The 18,688-nt window shown below is 51.7% G+C and overlaps 1 protein-coding gene across 1 annotated transcript in view; it reads left to right on the top strand.

Annotated features, from left to right (window-relative positions):
- Positions 1-11,228: 11,228 nt before the first annotated feature.
- The window catches only part of LOC140388568 (protein rolling stone-like), a 29,804-nt gene continuing 22,344 nt past the window's right edge, over positions 11,229-18,688 (top strand). The window contains exon 1 of the mRNA XM_072472973.1: positions 11,229-11,480. Coding sequence (XP_072329074.1) covers positions 11,385-11,480 — 96 coding nt within the window. The 5' untranslated portion in view covers positions 11,229-11,384. The remainder of the gene's footprint in view (positions 11,481-18,688) is intronic.

Genomic DNA, 18,688 nt, shown 5'->3' with positions numbered 1-18,688 from the left:
GACGGATCCTGCTGGAGTGGGGGCTGCGGTGAGGTGCGCTGTAGGGAGGGTTGGTGGCGCAGGGGTGAATGAGGCAACCGGGAGGGTGGGGGGGGGGAGGTGTGTCAGGTCGGGGGTCGTGGGTGGGGACCCAGCGGGTGCCAGGTCCCGGAGGGAGACTGTGTCCTGGCGCCCGTCGGGGTGTGCCACGTAGGCGTACTGTGGGTTGGCATGTAAGAGGTGGACTTTCTCGACCAAGGGGTCCAATTTATGGCTCCGCACAAGCATCCGGAGGAGGACGGGTCCAGGAACTGTCAGCCATGTTGGGAGCGAGACCCCGGAGGTGGACTTCCTGGGGAAGGCAAACACACGCTCGTGAGGGTTCTCAGTGGCGGTGCAGAGGAGAGACAGGATGGAGTGGAGCGCGTCGGGGAGGACATCCTGCCAGCGGGAGACCGGGAGATTTTTAGACCGCAGGGCCAGCATGAAGGCCTTCCTGACCGTCCCGTTCTCCCTCTCCACCTGCCCGTTTCCCCGGAGGTTGTAGTTGGTCGTCCTGTTCGAGGCGATGCCCTTGCTGAGCAGGAACTGACGCAGCTCATCGCTCATGAAAGAGGATCCCCGATCGCTGTGGATATAGGTGGGGAAATCGAACAGAGTGAAGATGCTGTGCAGGGCTTTGATTCCTGTGGCAGAATTCATATCAGGGCATGGGATGGCGAAGGGGAACCGGGAGTACTCATCAATTACGTTGAGGAAGTACACGTTGCAGTCGGTGGAGGGGAGGGGCCCTTTGAAGTCCACGCTGAGGCGTTCAAAGGGGCGGGAGGCCTTCACCAGGTGCGCTCGATCTGGCCGGTAGAAATGCGGCTTGCACTCTGCGCAGACTTGGCAGTCTCTGGTGACGATCCTGACCTCCTTAATGGAGTAGGGCAGGTTGCGGGCCTTGACAAAATGGAAGAACCGGGTGACCCCCGGGTGGCAGAGGTCATAGTGGAGAGCCCGGAGTCGGTCCACTTGTGCACCGGCACATGTACCGCGGGATAGGGCATCAGGGGGCTCATTGAGCTTCCCCGGGCGATACAAGATCTCATAGTTATAGGTGGAGAGCTCGATCCTCCACCTCAAGATCTTGTCATTTTTGATCTTGCCCCGCTGTGTATTATTAAACATAAAGGCAACCGACCGTTGGTCAGTGAGGAGAGTGAATCTCCTGCCGGCCAGGTAATGCCTCCAATGTCGCACAGCTTCCACAATGGCCTGGGCCTCCTTTTCGACAGAGGAGTGCCAAATTTCGGAGGCATGGAGGGTGTGGGAAAAGAAGGCCACGGGCCTGCCCGCCTGGTTGAGGGTGGCGGCCAGAGCCACGTCCGATGCATCGCTCTCCACCTGAAAGGGGAGGGACTCGTCGACCGCGTGCATCATGGCCCTGGCGATGTCCGCCTTGATGCGGTTGAAGGCCTGGCGGGCCTCAGCCGTCAGGGGAAAAACTGTGGACTTGATAAGTGGGCGGGCCTTGTCCGCATAATTTGGGACCCACTGGGCGTAGTAGGAGAAAAAACCCAGGGATCGTTTCAGGGGCTTGGGGCAGTGAGGGAGAGGGAGTTCCAGGAGGGGGCGCATGCGGTCGGGGTCGGGCCCTAGGACTCCATTTTCCACCACATAGCCAAGGGTGGCTAAGCGGTTGGTGCGGAACACGCATTTTTCCTTATTGTATGTGAGGTTAAGGGGTTTGGCGGTATGGAGGAATTTTTGGAGGTTTGCGTCGTGGTCCTGCTGATCGTGGCCGCAGATGGTGATGTTATCTAGGTACGGGAAGGTGGCCCGCAGCCCGTACCGGTCAACCATCTCTCGCTGGAAGACCAAGACCCCATTAGTGACGCCGAAGGGAACTCTGAGGAAATGATAGAGGCGGCCATCTGCTTCGAACGCAGTGTATTGGCGGTCCTCCAGGCGGATGGGGAGGTGGTGGTAGGCGGACTTCAAGTCTACTGTGGAGAAGACTCGATGCTGCGCAATCTAATTGACCATGTCAGATATATGTGGGAGCGGGTACGCATCGAGCTGCGTATACCGATTGATGGTCTGGCTGTAGTCAATGACCATCCTGTGCTTCTCCCCAGTCTTCACTACCACCACTTGAGCTCCCCAGGGGCTGTTGCTGGCCTCAATGATCCCCTCCTGCAGGAGCTGTTGGATCTCCGACCTGATGAAGGTCCTGTCCTGCGCACTGTACCATCTGCTCCTAGTGGTGACGGGCTTGCAGTCCGGGGTGAGGTACGCAAACAGCGAGGGTGGATCGACCTTAAGGGTCGTGAGGCTGCAGACGGTGAGGGGGGGGCAGGGGTCCACCGAATTTCAAAGTAAGGCTTTGCAGGTAGCATTGGAAATCAAGGCCTAGTAGCAGGGCAGCGCAGAGGTGGGGGAGGACGTAGAGCCTGAAGTTGCTGAACTCTACGCCCTGAACGGTGAGAGTCGCGGCACAGTACCCGCGGATTTCAAAGGAATGGGATCCGGACGCCAAGGAGATTTTCTGGGTGGCAAGGTGTACCGTGAGGGAGCAGCGCCTTACCGTAGCAGGGTGGATGAAACTCTCTGTGCTCCCGGAATCAAAGAGGCAGGTCGTCTCGTGCCCGTTGATCTTCACCGTCGTCGTAGCGGTCGCGAGGTTGCGGGGCCGAGACTGATCCAGGGTGACGGAGGCGAGCTGCGGAAGATGCTGGGTGGTCCCGGGCTGATCAGCAGTGGCGGAGGTGTCAGTAGGCAGCGAACAGCCAGACGAGCAGAGGTCCTGAGGCGCGATCCAAAATGGCGGCGAAGATGGCGGCGCCCACGGCGCACATGGCGGGCGGGCATCAAAGATGGCGGCGCCCACGGGCCACACATGGTTTGCGCTGGAGAAGATGGCGGCGCCCCTGGATCGCACGTGGGGGGTGTAGTAATGCCGGGCCTGGAAACAGCGGCGACCGACCGGGCCTGGCAAACGGAAACAAAGTGTCCCTTCTTCCCACACCCATTGCAGGTAACGCTCCGCGCCGGGCAGCGCTGCCTGGGGTGTTTATTCTGTCCACAGAAATAACACTTGGGCCCCCCGGAGGTGGCTGGCTGCCGCGCAGCGCAGGCTTGCGGTGAGCTGGAGTCGGCAGCTGGTGGGGCCCACGATGCCCACGAGGGTGCCGCGCAGTCGGGGTGTAGGCCTCCAGATTACGGGAGGCCACTTTTAGTGAATTGGCAAGCTGCATGGTCTCCGCAAGATCGAGCTTACCCCCTTCCAATAGTCGCTGGCGAACGTACGTAGACTTCATGCCCGTGACATAAGCGTCTCTGATTAAAAGTTCAGTGTGTTGGACTGCCAAAACTGCCTGGCAGTCACAGTTCTACCGAGAATCTGTAGGGCCCGCAAGAAATCGTCCAGAGTCTTCCCTGAGAGTTGCTGTCTCGTGGCCAGGAGGTGCCTGGCGTACACTTGATTCACTGACTTAACGTAATGTCCTTTCAGTAGCGCCATCGCTTCTGTGTAGGTGGGCGCGTCCCGGATGAGGCGAAAGATTTCAAGGCTCACCCGTGAGTAGAGGACTTGGAGCTTCTGTGGGTCCGGGAGTTCTTCAGTGGCTGCTCTGAGGTAGCCTTCAAAGCAGTGATGCATGATCAATGACCACTAAAGCGAGGTTGTAGTCCAACTGAAGGCTTTAATAAGCTAGATGTTTCCCCCAGCAGCTCAGGTACAGAATGCCGGCTGCTGGGGCGGCACGGGCTCTTATACCCCGCCTAGCAGGGCAGAGCTACCATGCATCTTAGCCAATAGAAAGCATACAGTTTCCACCAACGGTGCTCCAGCCTATCAGGTACCGTAATACCTCTACTACCACATTCACCCCCTGTTAAAAAGGAGTCCGGCGGGGGTGGTGCCTGATACTACAAACATGGCAACGTGGTAGAATTAGTTATGGAGGTACCGTAATACCTCCGTACAGTGTTTTGTAACTATTTACAATTCTGATAGCTATTTACAATTGATGATTTAAATTTACAGTTTACAGTTTACAATTTAAAATGAAGCAATCAGTCGATCAGGGGCCCTGGTCATCCTCTGTGATCGTCGGAGCTTCAGTGGTGACTCTGGTGGAGGCTCGGGTGTCTGTGACTCCGGGAGCATGGCTTCGATCTCCATGGCAGCTTCAGCACCCCTAGACAGCGCTGGTGGGGAAAACGGTTGACCTGGGAAGGGAGCATCTGCGGGGTGTGTCGGTGGGTGGGGGGGGGGGGGCCTAGATGGGGCTGGCGGAAGGACCGATCCTGCTGTAAGGTGCCCCGGTGGAGGGGAGGGTGGGACTGGTGGCTGGGGTGTGCGTGGGGCCCCGGCGGGCGCCAGGTCTCGTAGGGAGACCGTACCTTGTCGGCCTTCGGGGTACGCCACGAAGGTGTACTGGGGGTTAGCATGGAGCAGATGGACCCTCTCGACCAACGAGTCCGACTTGTGCGTCCGCACGTGTTTTTGGAGCAGGATGGGTCCGGGTGCTGCCAGCCAGGTCGGGAACGAGGTCCCAGAGGAGGACTTCCGTGTCGGGGTGTATGAAGCTCTCCGTGCTCCCAGAGTCGATTAGGCAGGTCGTCTCGTGCCCGTTGTTGAACCCAATCGTTGTAGCAGTTGAAAGTGTTCTAGGCCTGGACTGATCCAGGGTCACCGAGGCTAATCGCAGCAGTTGAGAGTTCTCTTCGGGCAGTGCGTGGTCAGCCAAGCTGGGTTCCTGGGGGTTCATCCAAGATGGCAGCTCCCATTGGTCGCACATGGCTGGGGGTGCACAAAATGGCGGCGCCCATCCCTCTAACGTGGCGTCCGAGGGACAAGGTGGCAGCTCCCGGGGTCCGCACGTGGCCCTGGAGTAGGAAGATGACGGCACTCGCTGGCCGCACGGGGACCGTGGAGAGGTTTGTGGTGGTGGTCCGCATTCGCCGCCGGAGACCGCGGCGACCGCACGGGCCTGACATACCCCCACGAAATGGCCCTTTTTACCGCATCCCTTGCAGGTGGATGCGCGGGCCGGGCAGCGCTTGCGGGGGTGCTTGGCCTGCCCGCAAAAGTAGCAGCGGGGCCGCCCGGGGTTGCCAGGCCGCCTTGCAGTGCAGGCTTGTGGGGGGATGGGGGCTGTCTCGGGGTCGGCTGCGAAGGGGTTCCACGCTGCCCAGGGGGCTGCCGCACGGTCGGGAACGTAAGCGCGGGCGTTGCTGGAGGCCACGTCCAGAGAGCCTGCAATGGCCCGTGCCTCCTTGAGACCCAGAGTGTCTTTTTCTAGCAGTCGCTGGCGAATTTGTGAGGACAGCATACCTGCCACGAAAGCGTCCCGGACCAAGAGTTCAGTGTGTTCGCTCGCCGAAACTTGCGGGCAACTGCAGTTTCTCCCCAACACCAGGAGTGCACGGTAGAATTCTTCCAGCGATTCCCCAGGAGTTTGTCGCCTTGTTGCAAGCAGATGGCGGGCGTAGACCTGGTTTACCGGGCAAATATAATGTCCTTTTAGCAGCTCTATTGCTGCATCGAAGTCTTCCGCTTCCTCAATGAGGGTGTAAATCTCCGGGCTCACCCTTGATTGCAGGACTTGCATCTTCCGCTCTCCCGTGGGTGTGTTTTCGGCCTGAGATACCCTTTGAAGCACGCCAGCCAGTGCTTGAAGATTGCCGCTGAGTTTGCCGCATGGGGGCTGAGTTGCAGACACTCCGGCTTGATTCGGAGCTCCATCCTTTTTTAAACAAAAAAAAAATAGTTTATTTTAAATTGATGCACGCTCACAATAAAGTGAGGTTGAAGTCCAACTGAAGGCTTTAATAAGCTAGATGTTTCCCCCAGCAGCTCAGGTACAGAATGAAGGCTGCTGGGGCGGCATGGGCTACCATACATCTTAACCAATAGAAAGCATACAGTTTCCACCAATGGTACTCCAGCCTATCAGGTACCGGAATACCTCTACTACCACAAGCAGGCCAGCCAGTGCTCTAAGGCGGATGTGGCGTTGGCTGTGTGAGGGCTCAGCTGCAGGCAATTAGGCTTGATTAGGAAGTCCATCGTTTAAAATCTTGTGCAATAAATTGATGTACCGTCAATTACCACGAGATGTGAATGGTGGAACAATTGAGGCTTTATTGAACAAGATGTTGTGCCTCCTGCAGCTGGAACCAGAATGGATGCAGCGCAGGAGAGCTTACACTTTTATACGCCGCCTGCTGGGAGGAGCCAGCAGGCAGGGATTTACCGTAGTACCTTTATTACACAGGCAGTGCCGTAATACATACAATATATCACTAGTGGTGTTTACCACACAGTACAGGGCGGTGGTATCAGTAGGCAGCGACCGGCCAGACGAGCAGGGGTCCTGAGGCGCGGTCCAAAATGGCGCCGAAGATGGCGGCGCACATGGCGAGTGGCATCAAAGATGGCGGCGCCCACGGGCCGCACGTGGCTTGCGGTGGAGAAGATGGCGGCGCCCCTGGATCGCACGTGAGAGGTGTAGCAATGCCGGGCCTGGAAACAGCAGCGACCGACCGGGCCTGGCAAACGGAAACCAAGTGCCCCTTCTTCCCACACCCGTTGCAGCACTGGCTGGCCTGCTTTGAAGGCTACCTCAGAGCCACCACTTGCTTGACGTACCCTCTCCCCTTTGACACCACTCCGACCCCCATCTTACCATTCCTCATAAAACTGGCGACGAGGAGTGAACCTCGTCTGCGCGTCCAGTTACCTACACCTTGGTGGAAATGGTGGAAGCCAAGCTCAGCCGGTTGGAGAGTTATTATTCGGCCCGTACGTTTTGCCAACTGGGTGGCATAGGTGATCCCTTTCCGTAAACAAGACGGGACAGCCTGCCTCTGCGGGAATTACAAATTGAAGGTTAATACCGCTTCGCGTCTTGACCACTACCCCATGCCTCGCATCGAGGACCCATATGCTAAACTGGCAGATGGGCGCTCGTTTACAAAACTGGACATGACTGATGCGTATCTGCAGCTTGCTGAAGTCCAAGTAGACTACATCAAATGCATTGCCCTCATTTATACACCTGGCCACCTCTTCGTAAAATTGAACAAGCTGGTCAGACATGACCTCTCCTTAACAAAACCATGCTGACTGTTCTTGATTAATCCCTGCCTCTCCAGGTGCAGATTAATGCAGTGATGCACGATCAATAACTCCCGAAGCGAGATTGTAGGACAATTGAAGGCTTTATTGAACTAGATGTTTCCCCCAGCAGCGCAGGTACAGAATGCAGCAGCTAGGGAAACACAGACTCTTATACTCCGCCTTTCTGGGAGGAATCATCAGGCAGGCTCCACCAATGATCTTACAGTATCAGGTACCTCCAACACCAGTGATCTTACAGTATCAGGTACCTCCAACCTAGGTACCGTAATACCCCTAATACAGACTACCACATGCAGAGAATAGGTTCTGACGCCAAAATTGTGGCTGGCACTGATTTGATATCAAATCGCAATTCTCCATCGCCTGGACAGTGGCATCATTGCAATTCTGAATGCATGTAAAGTACACACCGTTTGCACTTCATTCGCGGACCCGTCCCGGTATTCTCCAGGGCCTCCGCGATGCTACACCTCGGATGGGCCGAGCTCCTGACGGCACGGTCCACTTGTGCTTTTAAGAATCATGAAACTGTCACCGTGGCTGCTGAGGGAGAGGAGGGGTGGGTGTGGGTGGGAGGGGCGGGGCGGGGGGGGATACGGAAAGTGTCCAACATCACCTTTTTTGCTGACAGTTGTATCGCTGGCCAGGGGGCTTCTGCCAGGACCGGGGGAGTAGCGGGGGGGGGGGGGGATGGCCAGGAGGTGGGTTGTGGGGTCGGGGTGGGCGGGCACAGGGCACCATTTTTACAGCCCGCAAGGCACCCATGCAGCTGCGCACGCCGCTGACTGTGCACTGTGAATGTAAGGCCTTGGATTGTATGGGTCTTCCCCCCCCCGGCCTCCGCCCGAAGTGCCCTCTGGCCCCAGCCGACCCATCAGCTGTATGGGCAATGCAACCAGTGCCATCTTGTTGCCTGGGATAAGTGTGTCTGGGGATTGTAATGTGTACATGCAGCTGTAGCTTGGCAGCCACCCGAGTGTTAATCACGGACCCGGTGAATCCCGCACCGTTTTTCCTTGGACTCGATTGTGTTCCACGTGGCACCGCTGCTCGCCCCTTGACAGTCATTGAATCGATCCAGGTTCAGCGGCAGTCTTGCTGTCGTGAAAGTTCACGAATCCTGCGTCGGGTGTCAACACTTACTGGAGAATCCAGGCCAGTGTGTTTGGCACTGACAATTATTCAGCTTTTCCCATTCTTCCCAGACGTTTATCGTGAGTCACCTTGCGGAATTCTGTGAGCTTGCCAAGATGTTTTCCCAGTTACACACCATCTTTTCTCATTTTGGAATGCTCCTTTTCTTAACCCAGTCTTTTTGACAGCCGGTGACTTCGGGTCGTCCCAAATCTGGAACCTTCTCATTCATTTTTGCAGGAAGGAAGGAAAGACTTGCATTTATATAGCACCTCCCTCAGCCACCAGACGTCCCAACGCCCTTTATGGTCAATCAGCTGCTTTTTGAAGTGTTGTTACATCAGAAACACAGCAGCCAATGTTCGCACTGTGGTAAAGCACTGTTAGTGTATTATATGTATTGTGGTAAAATGTTACTGTACTACATGTATTGTGGTAAACCACTGCCTGATGGCTCTGCCTGTGGCTCCTCCCCTCGGGCGCTGTATAAAGGTGGCTGATTCCGGCCCTGCCCCAGTTCGGGATCAGTCGCCAGGAGGCTTTCTGTTTAGCTTATTAAAGCCACAGTTTCGTTCACTACTCCTCTTGTGTTAATTGATGGCACATCATGCACAGCAAGCTCCCACCTTAGCAATATGCTAATGACCAGATTATCTTATTATGTGATGTTGATTGAGGTTTCAATATTGCTCAGGTCACTGGGAATAATCCCTCCTAATCTCGTTTAAAATCATTCCCTGGAATTCACCTGTGGCAGATCATCACCTTAAACATCTCATCTAAAAAAAGGCACAGCTTCAACAGGGCAGTGCTCTGATGGCCTAGCCAGCGACCTCCACAATCCATAAATTCATTTTTTTAAATCCAGAAGGTGGGCAGCACGGTGGCGCAGTGGGTTAGCCCTGATGCCTCACGGCCCCGAGGTCCCAGGTTCGATCCCGGCTCTGGGTCACTGTCCGTGTGGAGTTTGCACATTCTCCCCGTGTCTGCGTGGGTTTCGCCCCCACAACCCAAATACGTGCAGGGTAGGTGGATTGGCCACGCTAAATTGCCCCTTAATTGGAAAAAAAATGAATTAGGTACTCTAAATTTTAAAAAAAAAATAATCCCGAAGGTGGTGGGAATCTGGAACTCGCTGTCGGAAAGGGTGGTAGAGGCCGGAACCCTCACAACATTTAAGAAGCCTTTAGATGAGCATTTGAAACACCAAAGCATACAAGTCTATGGACCAGGTGGTGTCAAATGGGATTGGAATAGATAGGTGATTGATGGCCAGCACAGGCGCAATGGGCCACATTCAGTACTGTAAAACTCCATGACTCTATGGCACTATAATAACAATAATAATCGCTTATTGTCACAAGTAGGCTTCAATGAAGTTACTGTGAAACACCCCTAGTCACCACATTCCGGTGCCTGTTCGGGGAGGCCGGTACGGGAATTGATCCCGCGCTGCTGGCACTGTTCTGCATTGCAAGCCAGCTATTTAGCCCACTGTGCTAAACCAGCCCCTCGTCAGCTGAGAATATTGTGCTCAAGTGGGATTTGAACCCACACTTTCCTATCTTCAAGAGTGTTACCAACAAAATCACAGAGTGGTGGTGTTAGATTTCACCCAGGGGGGTCCACGTTGCTGTGGCAACATGCACTTGCATGTTAAAGTGTGGCCACTCTGGATAATATGGTAGATCTCCAACCTTCTTTCTAACGCATAGTCGATCAGGAGTCTCTCCCGCTCTTATCACTTGCCAAGTATTGGAAGAGTTCAGAGGTCGATACTCAATCTGCTTACTTGCTACGAATGTATTTTCCTTGACCATCAAGTCCTGAGCTGGAACCCGAACCCAGAATTTCTGATTCAGGGGCAGCGATGCTAGCCACTGCGCCACAAGTCCACACAATCAGGTGGGATCATTCCTGCTGCTTTAAGATTGACTGTTCGTTTTCTTTATGGGCGGCACAGTAGCACAATGGTTTCTTCACAGAGCTACCGGTCCCAGGTTAGATTCCCGGCTTGGGTCACTGTCTGTGTGGAGTTTGCACGTTCTCCCTGTGTCTGCGTGGGTTTCCTCCGGGTGCTCCGGTTTCCTCCCACTCGTCCCGAAAGATGTTTGTTAGGTGAATTGGACATTCTGAATTCTCCCACAGTGCACCCGAACAGGCGTCGGACTGTGGCGACGAGGGGATTTTCGCAGTCACTTCATTGCAGTGTTAATGTAAGCCTACTTGTGACAATAAAGATTATTATTATCGTTATCATTAAAACCCACACGGAGGGTGAAAAAACAATAGTAGACACAAAAATAAGAGACAATAAGGTTTATTCAGAATTTCTTGCAAATGGTTAATATTTCTAAAGGCATCTTCACGGTAAGATTTTTTGTTTTCGAAAAAGACACAGTGGGCTCGAGCCCACCCTTTGAAAATAAATCCTTCTGCAACCAATCCCTCTTTAAAAGGGGGCCTGACTGTGAAATCTTCAGCTTTAAGACAGAAAAGAATATTCTGGCAGCATTTCCTCCATTCTGCATCATAAATGCAAGGTTGGCGGTGAAGCCCTGTACTGGGGTTAGTTTGTCCCGCCGGTTTTTCAGACACTGGCACACATTTCAACACTGCAGTCCAATTAAGACAAAAGTCCTCCACTCTTGTGGCTTCTTTATGCCAAATGGCGGCAGGGTTGTTGGGGGCTGGGGTGGAGGGGGAAAATGGTCGGATGGCAATATTTGCGCAATCAGATGATTTTGGCGTCGGTTCCCAAGATTAGTAACACGGGACAGGATGGAGAAATCTGTTTACGGATGACCCAAAGTCCCCGATACACAATCTGGAGAAGTTCCTGTTGTTTCAGAGTCGCAGCTTTTTCACATACAGCTTGAAATTGAAAGCTGTTGTGTTTTCGATGAGAAAGTTGGTGGGGGGGGGGGGGGGGGGGGGTGATGGGAGGGGGGTGGGAAGGGGCGGGTGAGGGGAAGAGAAGAGCTGTGCAATTGCCAACACAACTTACTGTGATATCAGCACTGAGTCATTCAAAGTCAGTTCCAACTACCAGAACCAAATGCCTCTGTATAAATACAGGCCAGTCGATGCCAGGACTCAGTCAGTGCGTTGAAGTATATACAGACTTTTAAAAAAAATGGGAGCTTCTTGGATCAAGCACTTTAAGCAGGAGTTTGCTCTGGAAAAGCGTTCTCTGAAGGCCAGAGATCCAGAATTAATTCTTCGGTCGCAGGTAGGATGAAAGTGATATTTCTGTCATTTTAGCAGTAAGTAGCCCAGGATGTGATTCCTCTGGGGATTGTAATTATCTGCAAATCTAAAAGCCGACTAGAGTGGCTGTGCAGTTACGAACTGATCAGCTTTTAAACTCGTCTGCAGGGACACACGGAGAGATCAACTGGATAGCCCCTGAAAACAGGCGCGATGGTCACAATTCGCGATTAACCTGAGCCCATTCAATGTAATGCAGGCAGTGCACTGACTCCGAGCTCGCCTCTCAGTTAAGTAATTACCACACTGTATATTGGTCGCTCACATCAGTACAGGGGGAGCCAAATATGGTAACGTGCTCACACAACTTAAAGCCAGCCTGCGCTGTTGAATACCAGCCCGATCCCTGTAAAGAGGAGATGCACTGTGGTTGAAACAGTTGCACAGAAAGTGAGTCTGAGCTGCAAACCATAGAAAGCATCCTATCAGGCTGCATCACAGCCTGGTACGGCAACTGTTCGGCCCAGGACCGCAAGAAATTTCAGAGAGTCGTGAACACCGCCCAGTCCATCACACGAACCTGCCTCCCATCCATTGACTCCATCTACACCTCCCGCTGCCTGGGGAAAGCGGGCAGCATAATCAAAGATCTCTCCCACCCGGCTTACTCACTCTTCCAACTTCTTCCATCGGGCAGGAGATACAGAAGTCTGAGAACACGCACGAACAGACTCAAAAACAGCTTCTTCCCCGCTGTCACCAGACTCTTAAATGACCCTCTTGTGGACTGATTTCATTAACACTACACCCTGTATGCTTCATCCGATGCCGGTGCTTATGTAGTTACATTGTATCTGTTGTGTTGCCCTATTATGTATTTTCTTTTATTCCCTTTTCTGCCCATGGACTTAATGATCTGTTGAGCTGCTTGCAGAAAAATACTTTTCACTGTACCTCGGTACATGTGACAATAAACAAATCCAATCCAATCAAATCCAAACAGCGGAGAATGGACCAACATGGGAGAAAGTGGGTTCCAAGGGTTGTGGAGGCTAAACTGGAGATCTAACGGGAGTAGGTGGAAAGGGGAGTTCTGTTCTCAATCTGGAGGAGGATGGGGCGGGGGGGGGGGCAGGATTCCCCCCACCACCCACAGTCACAAGGCAATGGGACCAGTTAGCCATGAAGCCTTTTACCAGGGGTAAAGCACCGGGGACCTGGATGTTGTGTCACAAGATGTTTAATAGTGTCACATGAGTGGTAAAGGTCAGTGAAAGCATGCATCTTCAAAAGCCATGTCCCACCGACTGCACCACTGAACTTGGCCATTGTTCAAATCACCACATCACCCCCCCCCCCTCACTCACCGACTAAGTAACTCTAGCGACCAAGACTCATACCTCACATTTATGTGCTTCACGTCATTGACAGACTTAGCACCGCTGCAATCTCACACCCACACCTCACAGCTTGCACACATGTAGCGCCAGTTATTCAACCATGACGGTAACATCGACAAGACTGACGGCGCAACCCTCACTAACACAGTTCCCTCTCTCTTGCCAGGAAAGATGGCATACAACCAGAGATAGCAGGTGTTGACAGGAGGGAAACCCACGTGTCCTAACCCCCAGTGTGGAGTTAGGGCTGGCCATTATTGCGGTGACCAGCGATGGTGTCGCACTGAGGGACCCGAAGGCTTGTATGGCTAAACACAAACCATTTATTGGTAAACCATAAATATATGCTCTTTCCAAGAGTGGGGGTGTCAATTACAAGGGGTCACAATTTCAAGGTGAGAGGGGGAAAGTTTAAGGGAGATGTGCGTGGAAAGTTTTTTACGCAGAGGGTGGTGGGTGCCTGGAACGCTTTGCCAGCGGAGGTGGTAGAGGCGGGCACGATAGCGTCGTTCAAGATTGTAGAGGGTGCCATCTCCGCTACTCCACTACTGGGCCGATATCTGGGGTTTGAATATCTGTGTGTGTCTCTCTCCAGCTGGCACTGAAACTTCAGAGGCCAGGGGATGTCACACTGGGACACTTCCACTGAAGAGAGCACTCATTCAAGCCTGCCGTTTATTCCTAACCGACAGCCTGAGACTTATATCACACAGATCTCCAAACCCCTACCAACACCCAGGTGACTCTCTCTCTTGCCGGTGGTGCAACACCCACCCGGTTCCTACTCCACTAGAGTAGCTTTCCCAAGAGAGAGAATAGGACACTGCTGTTTATTTCCTAACCAACAGTCTGTCCTGAGTGAATCGCTCAAGATGACCCTCGATTCTTGAACCCGGAATTAAGGTGAGGAGTATTTTAACAATGACTTGGTCAGAGATCGCTGGTGAAAGATTGAAGAATTTAAACGACTCCAATTATCATCAAATCAAGGTTTATTGCAAAACCCAGGTCAAAATCATCAACAGAAGAAACACAATAAAATCTTATGCTCTAATACAAACTAAGTCTATTCAAAAGTAATATAGCGGACACAACGAAAATTCTTATGATTACACAGTTTTTAGCAATAGCACAATGCACAAACAAGTTCCCTTCCCCAAAGCCTCAACCACTATTAAAGTCAAGGGAGTTTCGCAAGCTGCTGCAGGGTACTTACGGTCACAGGCTGCAGAGGTCAAGTCAGGGGTGCAGAGGTCGAGCCAAGAACGAAGAGCCCCCCAATCGAAAACACAGCCCCTTTTATATTGTTTTACCTGGCTTTGTTCTGTGATCGGCCAGCCCCTTTTGCATTGAAAAAGGTAAGATTTAAAGTTCCCGCTGGTCCCGCCCCCTTTGAGCCGGTCAGAGCTGTATGTTTCCGGGTATTCCTCGCAGGTCCGCCCCTTCCAGCTAGGCAGACCTGCGCGATTTGAATTTGGCGCTAGCTCCGCCCCCTCCTTCCAGTGAGTTTCTGCCGGCAGCTTCTGTCAAGATTGGAGTACCTCCCCCAGGTCCGCCTCCAACTTGGTTTTTTCTACCGCTTATCTTCATGGGGTTTTTCCAGCGCAATATGCTGAACCCAGACAGTCTGTTTTCTAGGATAACGAGGTTAGGCTCTCTTGTGGAGAATTTCAGTGTCTTCCAGCTGCTCCGGAGATGGCTGCTATTCTCACCTCGCTATGTTGATGGGGTGTTAATTGGATTCTGCTCTGGTGGAGGCCAGGTCATTTACATTTGCATGGGGCTATGACCATCCCATTGTCCTGCTTGCAGGCAGGCCTCCTGTGTATTCCCGTGCCCCTTTGTCTGTGTTTTGATGTTATCTTGTTGTCTGGCTCCTTCTTCCTTGTAGCTCCTAGGGGGGTGTTTGTAAATATTTATGTACTTATGTCCCTACTCAGCTCAGCGGACCAAGCCTGCTGGGAAAACTGGTTCTGTTCTCTTGGCTGAAAAGTCAGTTTACAGTCTCTGAGTTTTTATGCTTGGGCAGTTCCAAAAGGGCCGAATTGCCCGAAAACCTTACAAGATGCATCTAGACAGATATATGAACGGGCAGGGAACAGAGGGAAGTAGATCCTTGGAAAATAGGCGACAGGTTTAGATAAAGGATGGGCGCAGGCTGGGAGGGCCGAAGGGCCTGTTCCTGTGCTGTAATTTTCTTTGTTCTTGTGCTGGATCCATACTAGTTTCTCCAAGACCCCTCTGTGTACAGTCAGCCATCATGTGACTCGACAGCAGTATGTGGGCCGTTTCCCCAGCCCCCCATTAACCCTTGTTCTGCCAGGCACCCTTATATGACACCTCTCCCCCAAGTCTTTACCCAAATATATTTACAATACAATCTTTAATTGCTGCTCCTTCCCCCCTCTACTCCACCACCCCCCACCACCCCACCCTACCCCTTACCCCCCACCCTGCTAAGACTCTGATATTATAAATTCAGACGATCTGGAGGCTTGACAATCTTGGGTTAACTTTATCAGTTTGAAGTTAGAATTGTAGTATTCTGTGTTTTGGACACCCAGCTGCCTCCGTTTGATGTGTTTTTTGTGCTCCTTTGAGTTGCGTTTCTCTTTATCGAAAACCCGCTTGCTTTGTGCGGACCCCATAGATCTATCCCGTTCCTTCCAGAGGGAACGGTCACTCCATTCATTCCTAGAGTTGACTCGAATTTTCTTTTCCCATGGTGTCCACCATGAGCTTGTCGGTCATTGACATTTCAAAAAGATAAACTTCATTTCCACCTGTTTCACAACTTCACCCCAAGTATTTAACACTCTTCTTTTCCAATCCTTGTTCAAGCTGACGAAGGTTTACATTCAGCTCAGTAATGGCTCTGATGAGTTCCGGTGCCTTTGTTTCAGAGTTATCAGCGGAATCCTTATACAAGCCTCACAACTTCGCGTGGGCATTCATTTCTTTTCAAGGTCTTTCTCCCACAGCCACTGACAGCTCTTTAGACTCTTTGAATTCACTCGTCAGATCGTCAGCCTGTTTTTGGAATTTTCCTTTCCAGCTTTGAAAGTCTGGATTTGCTCTTCCAGACTGTGCACCCCACCTTTCATATTCTTCGGATTAGATTGAAGTTTGTTAATTTCATCGCTCTTTTCACAATGAAGTTCCAACATTTCCTCAGTTTTGGTTGTTAATTCTGCATTCAACAAGGGTGGTTAGCACTGCTGCCTCACGGTGCCGAGGACCTGGGTTAGATCCCGGCCCCAGGTCACGATCCGTGTGGAGTTTGCACATTCTCCCCGTGTCTGCGTGGGTCTCACCCCCCACAAACCGAAAGATGTGCAGGGTAGGTGGATTGGACACGCTAAATTGTCCCTTAATTGGAAAAAAATAATTGGGTACTCTAAATTTCTAAAAGTAAAATAAAAAATTCTGCATTTGAACGAATGTTCTGAGTCACCCGCAATTACTTGAGGGCAGCACATTAGCACAAGTGGCTAGCGCTGTGGCTTCACAGCGCCAAGGTCCCAGGTTCGATTCCCTGCTGGGTCACTGTCTGTGCGGAGTCTGCACGTACTCCCCGTGTCTGCGTGGGTTTCCTCCGGGTGCTCCGGTTTCCTCCCACAGTCCAAAGATGTGCAGGTTAGGTGGATTGGCCATGACAAATTGCCCTTAGTGACCAAAAAGGAGGGGTTATTGGGTTACAGGGCTAGGGTGGAAGTGAGGGCTTAAATGGGTCGGTGCAGACTCGATGGGCCGAATGGCCTCCTTCTGCACTGTATGTTCTATGTTCTATGTACTTGTTCTGTTCCAGGCAATTTTCGCCATCTTTAATAGATAATTCCTGTACTTGAAGTTCACCCAGTTCCAATTCTTCATCAACAAACACATCTTGCTGACCTGAAGTTGGTTCTCGCCGATGAGCAGTCATTCCTGAGCAGAGCCCAATTCCTCTCTGCTCTCCTTCAAGCTCACACCTTTCAATTATATTTCTGCTGCTTGTTTCTGAGATCCTTCATTTACTCTGTGACAAATTCTGCTTTCACTTGTAACTGCTCAACTTTCCCTTGAGTTTAGTAATCCAGGAGTCACGAAGATAAAGGGTGAACCAAATTTATTTTAACACAAAAATAAAGCACCGGTGCCCTAGCCCGGGACTAACAGGGACTCCCAGTCCGGGCCTGGGACGGTATTTAAAAGGCTCAGTAACGATTCCCAGCTGAACAGGCTAACCTCAACCTGTTATCATGGGATCCCGTACTCCTCGAGCCCCACATGATCCTCATGAGGGTTGTCACCTTGACATTCTTGGCTCTTGAGTTTCGTTTCAGCCATGTCATTTTTCAACAGCTCAGTGGTTCTCAGGAAGTTTGAGGCGTCCAGTGTTTTTCCGTCTAGTTCCTTCAGAATCAGATTTAATTGTCCAATATTATTTGTCTTTTTTATTTCACCAAAACCTTGTCCCCCACCTTTCATTTTGGTTGTCCAGGTCTCTCTCCGGCAAAGTCTTAACTTGTTTCAGTTCTGTAATCGTGCTACCCATGGTTTCATTTTCCGATCGCAGCTCGGAAAAGTTCCACGACTTTTCCTTTCAATCCCTCCTGTTTTCCCTTCAGTCTCTTTCTTCTACCTCTTGGCTTCCTCCCGGAATATTGAACATTACTGAGTCTTCTCTGCCAACTGGTTCTTCAGTTCATTCAGAGCGAACCTTAAAGTCATTTTGCTTCCCTTCAGGATTTTCCAGAGGGACCAACTGTGACCTGAGGGATCCTTGCAGTGCAGAGAGGGTGAAATGTAGTCAACTCTTATTGAAATATGAACCTCAGTAATCTTCCTTATGTGACAGCGGATGGTAAACTGCGAGATGTTGTGAATCTCTCCATCTGCGGCCTGAAAGGGACTAGACATGTACGTTTATCAGAATGGCCCCCTTCGCTACCACTGGCAATGCTGGCCTTTCCCTGCTCTGAGCTTGTAGGTGACAGATTTAAATGAAGGTGCCCTTACTGAACTGCGGGTGGTTCGCATCTGTGTCCTCACTACCGTTCAGGTAGCAGAAGTGCTCTTTGAAGACTCTTCATTGATTTGGCCTCTTGCCAAATGTTGTCCTTTACCCATCCTCCTCCTCCTCCTCCTTCGAGCAACTTGTCCTGCTCGGCATGGCTCCTGGCCATGTTCAGTTCACAGAGGAAGCCCGACCAGAGCATTAAGATCCCGAAGTAACTTTCAGCATAATGTTCTATTTGACCCTAAAGTTCTCCAGGACGAGCAGGACATGTTGTATGTTTAAACTTTAACCAGGTACAGAAAACCTTCAAAATTAGAGTGATTTCACCAACAGTCAGAAGAAATAATCCAGCAACCAACATGGAAATACTTCATTATCCCTGTAAATAGTGTAGGTTTGGGGAAACCTATAAACATAGAAAATAGAAGCAGGAGGAGGCCATTCGGACCTTCGGGCCTGCTCCGCTATTCATTATGATCATGGCTGATCATCACGTTCAATACCCTGACCCTGCCTCCCCCCCATATCCCTTGATTCCTTTAGCCCTAAGAGCAATATCTAATTCCGTCTTGAAATTACACAATGTTTTGGCATCAACTACTTTCTGTGGGAGTGAATTCCACAGATTCCCCACTCTCCGGGTGAAAATAATTCTCCTCACCTCAGTCCTAAAAGGTTTACCCCTTATCCTCAAACTATGGCCCCCAGTTCTGGACTCCCCCACCATCGGGAACATTTTTTCTGAATCCACCCTGTCTAATCCTGTTGGAATTTTGTAAGTTTCTATGAGATCCCCTCTGACTCTCCTAAACTCCAATGAATATAATC

Source organism: Scyliorhinus torazame, chromosome 13 (assembly GCF_047496885.1).
Source record: "Scyliorhinus torazame isolate Kashiwa2021f chromosome 13, sScyTor2.1, whole genome shotgun sequence".
Lineage (NCBI taxonomy): Eukaryota > Metazoa > Chordata > Chondrichthyes > Carcharhiniformes > Scyliorhinidae > Scyliorhinus > Scyliorhinus torazame.
Note: the sequence above shows the minus strand (reverse complement) of the source record. Positions and strands in the feature narration are given on the sequence as shown.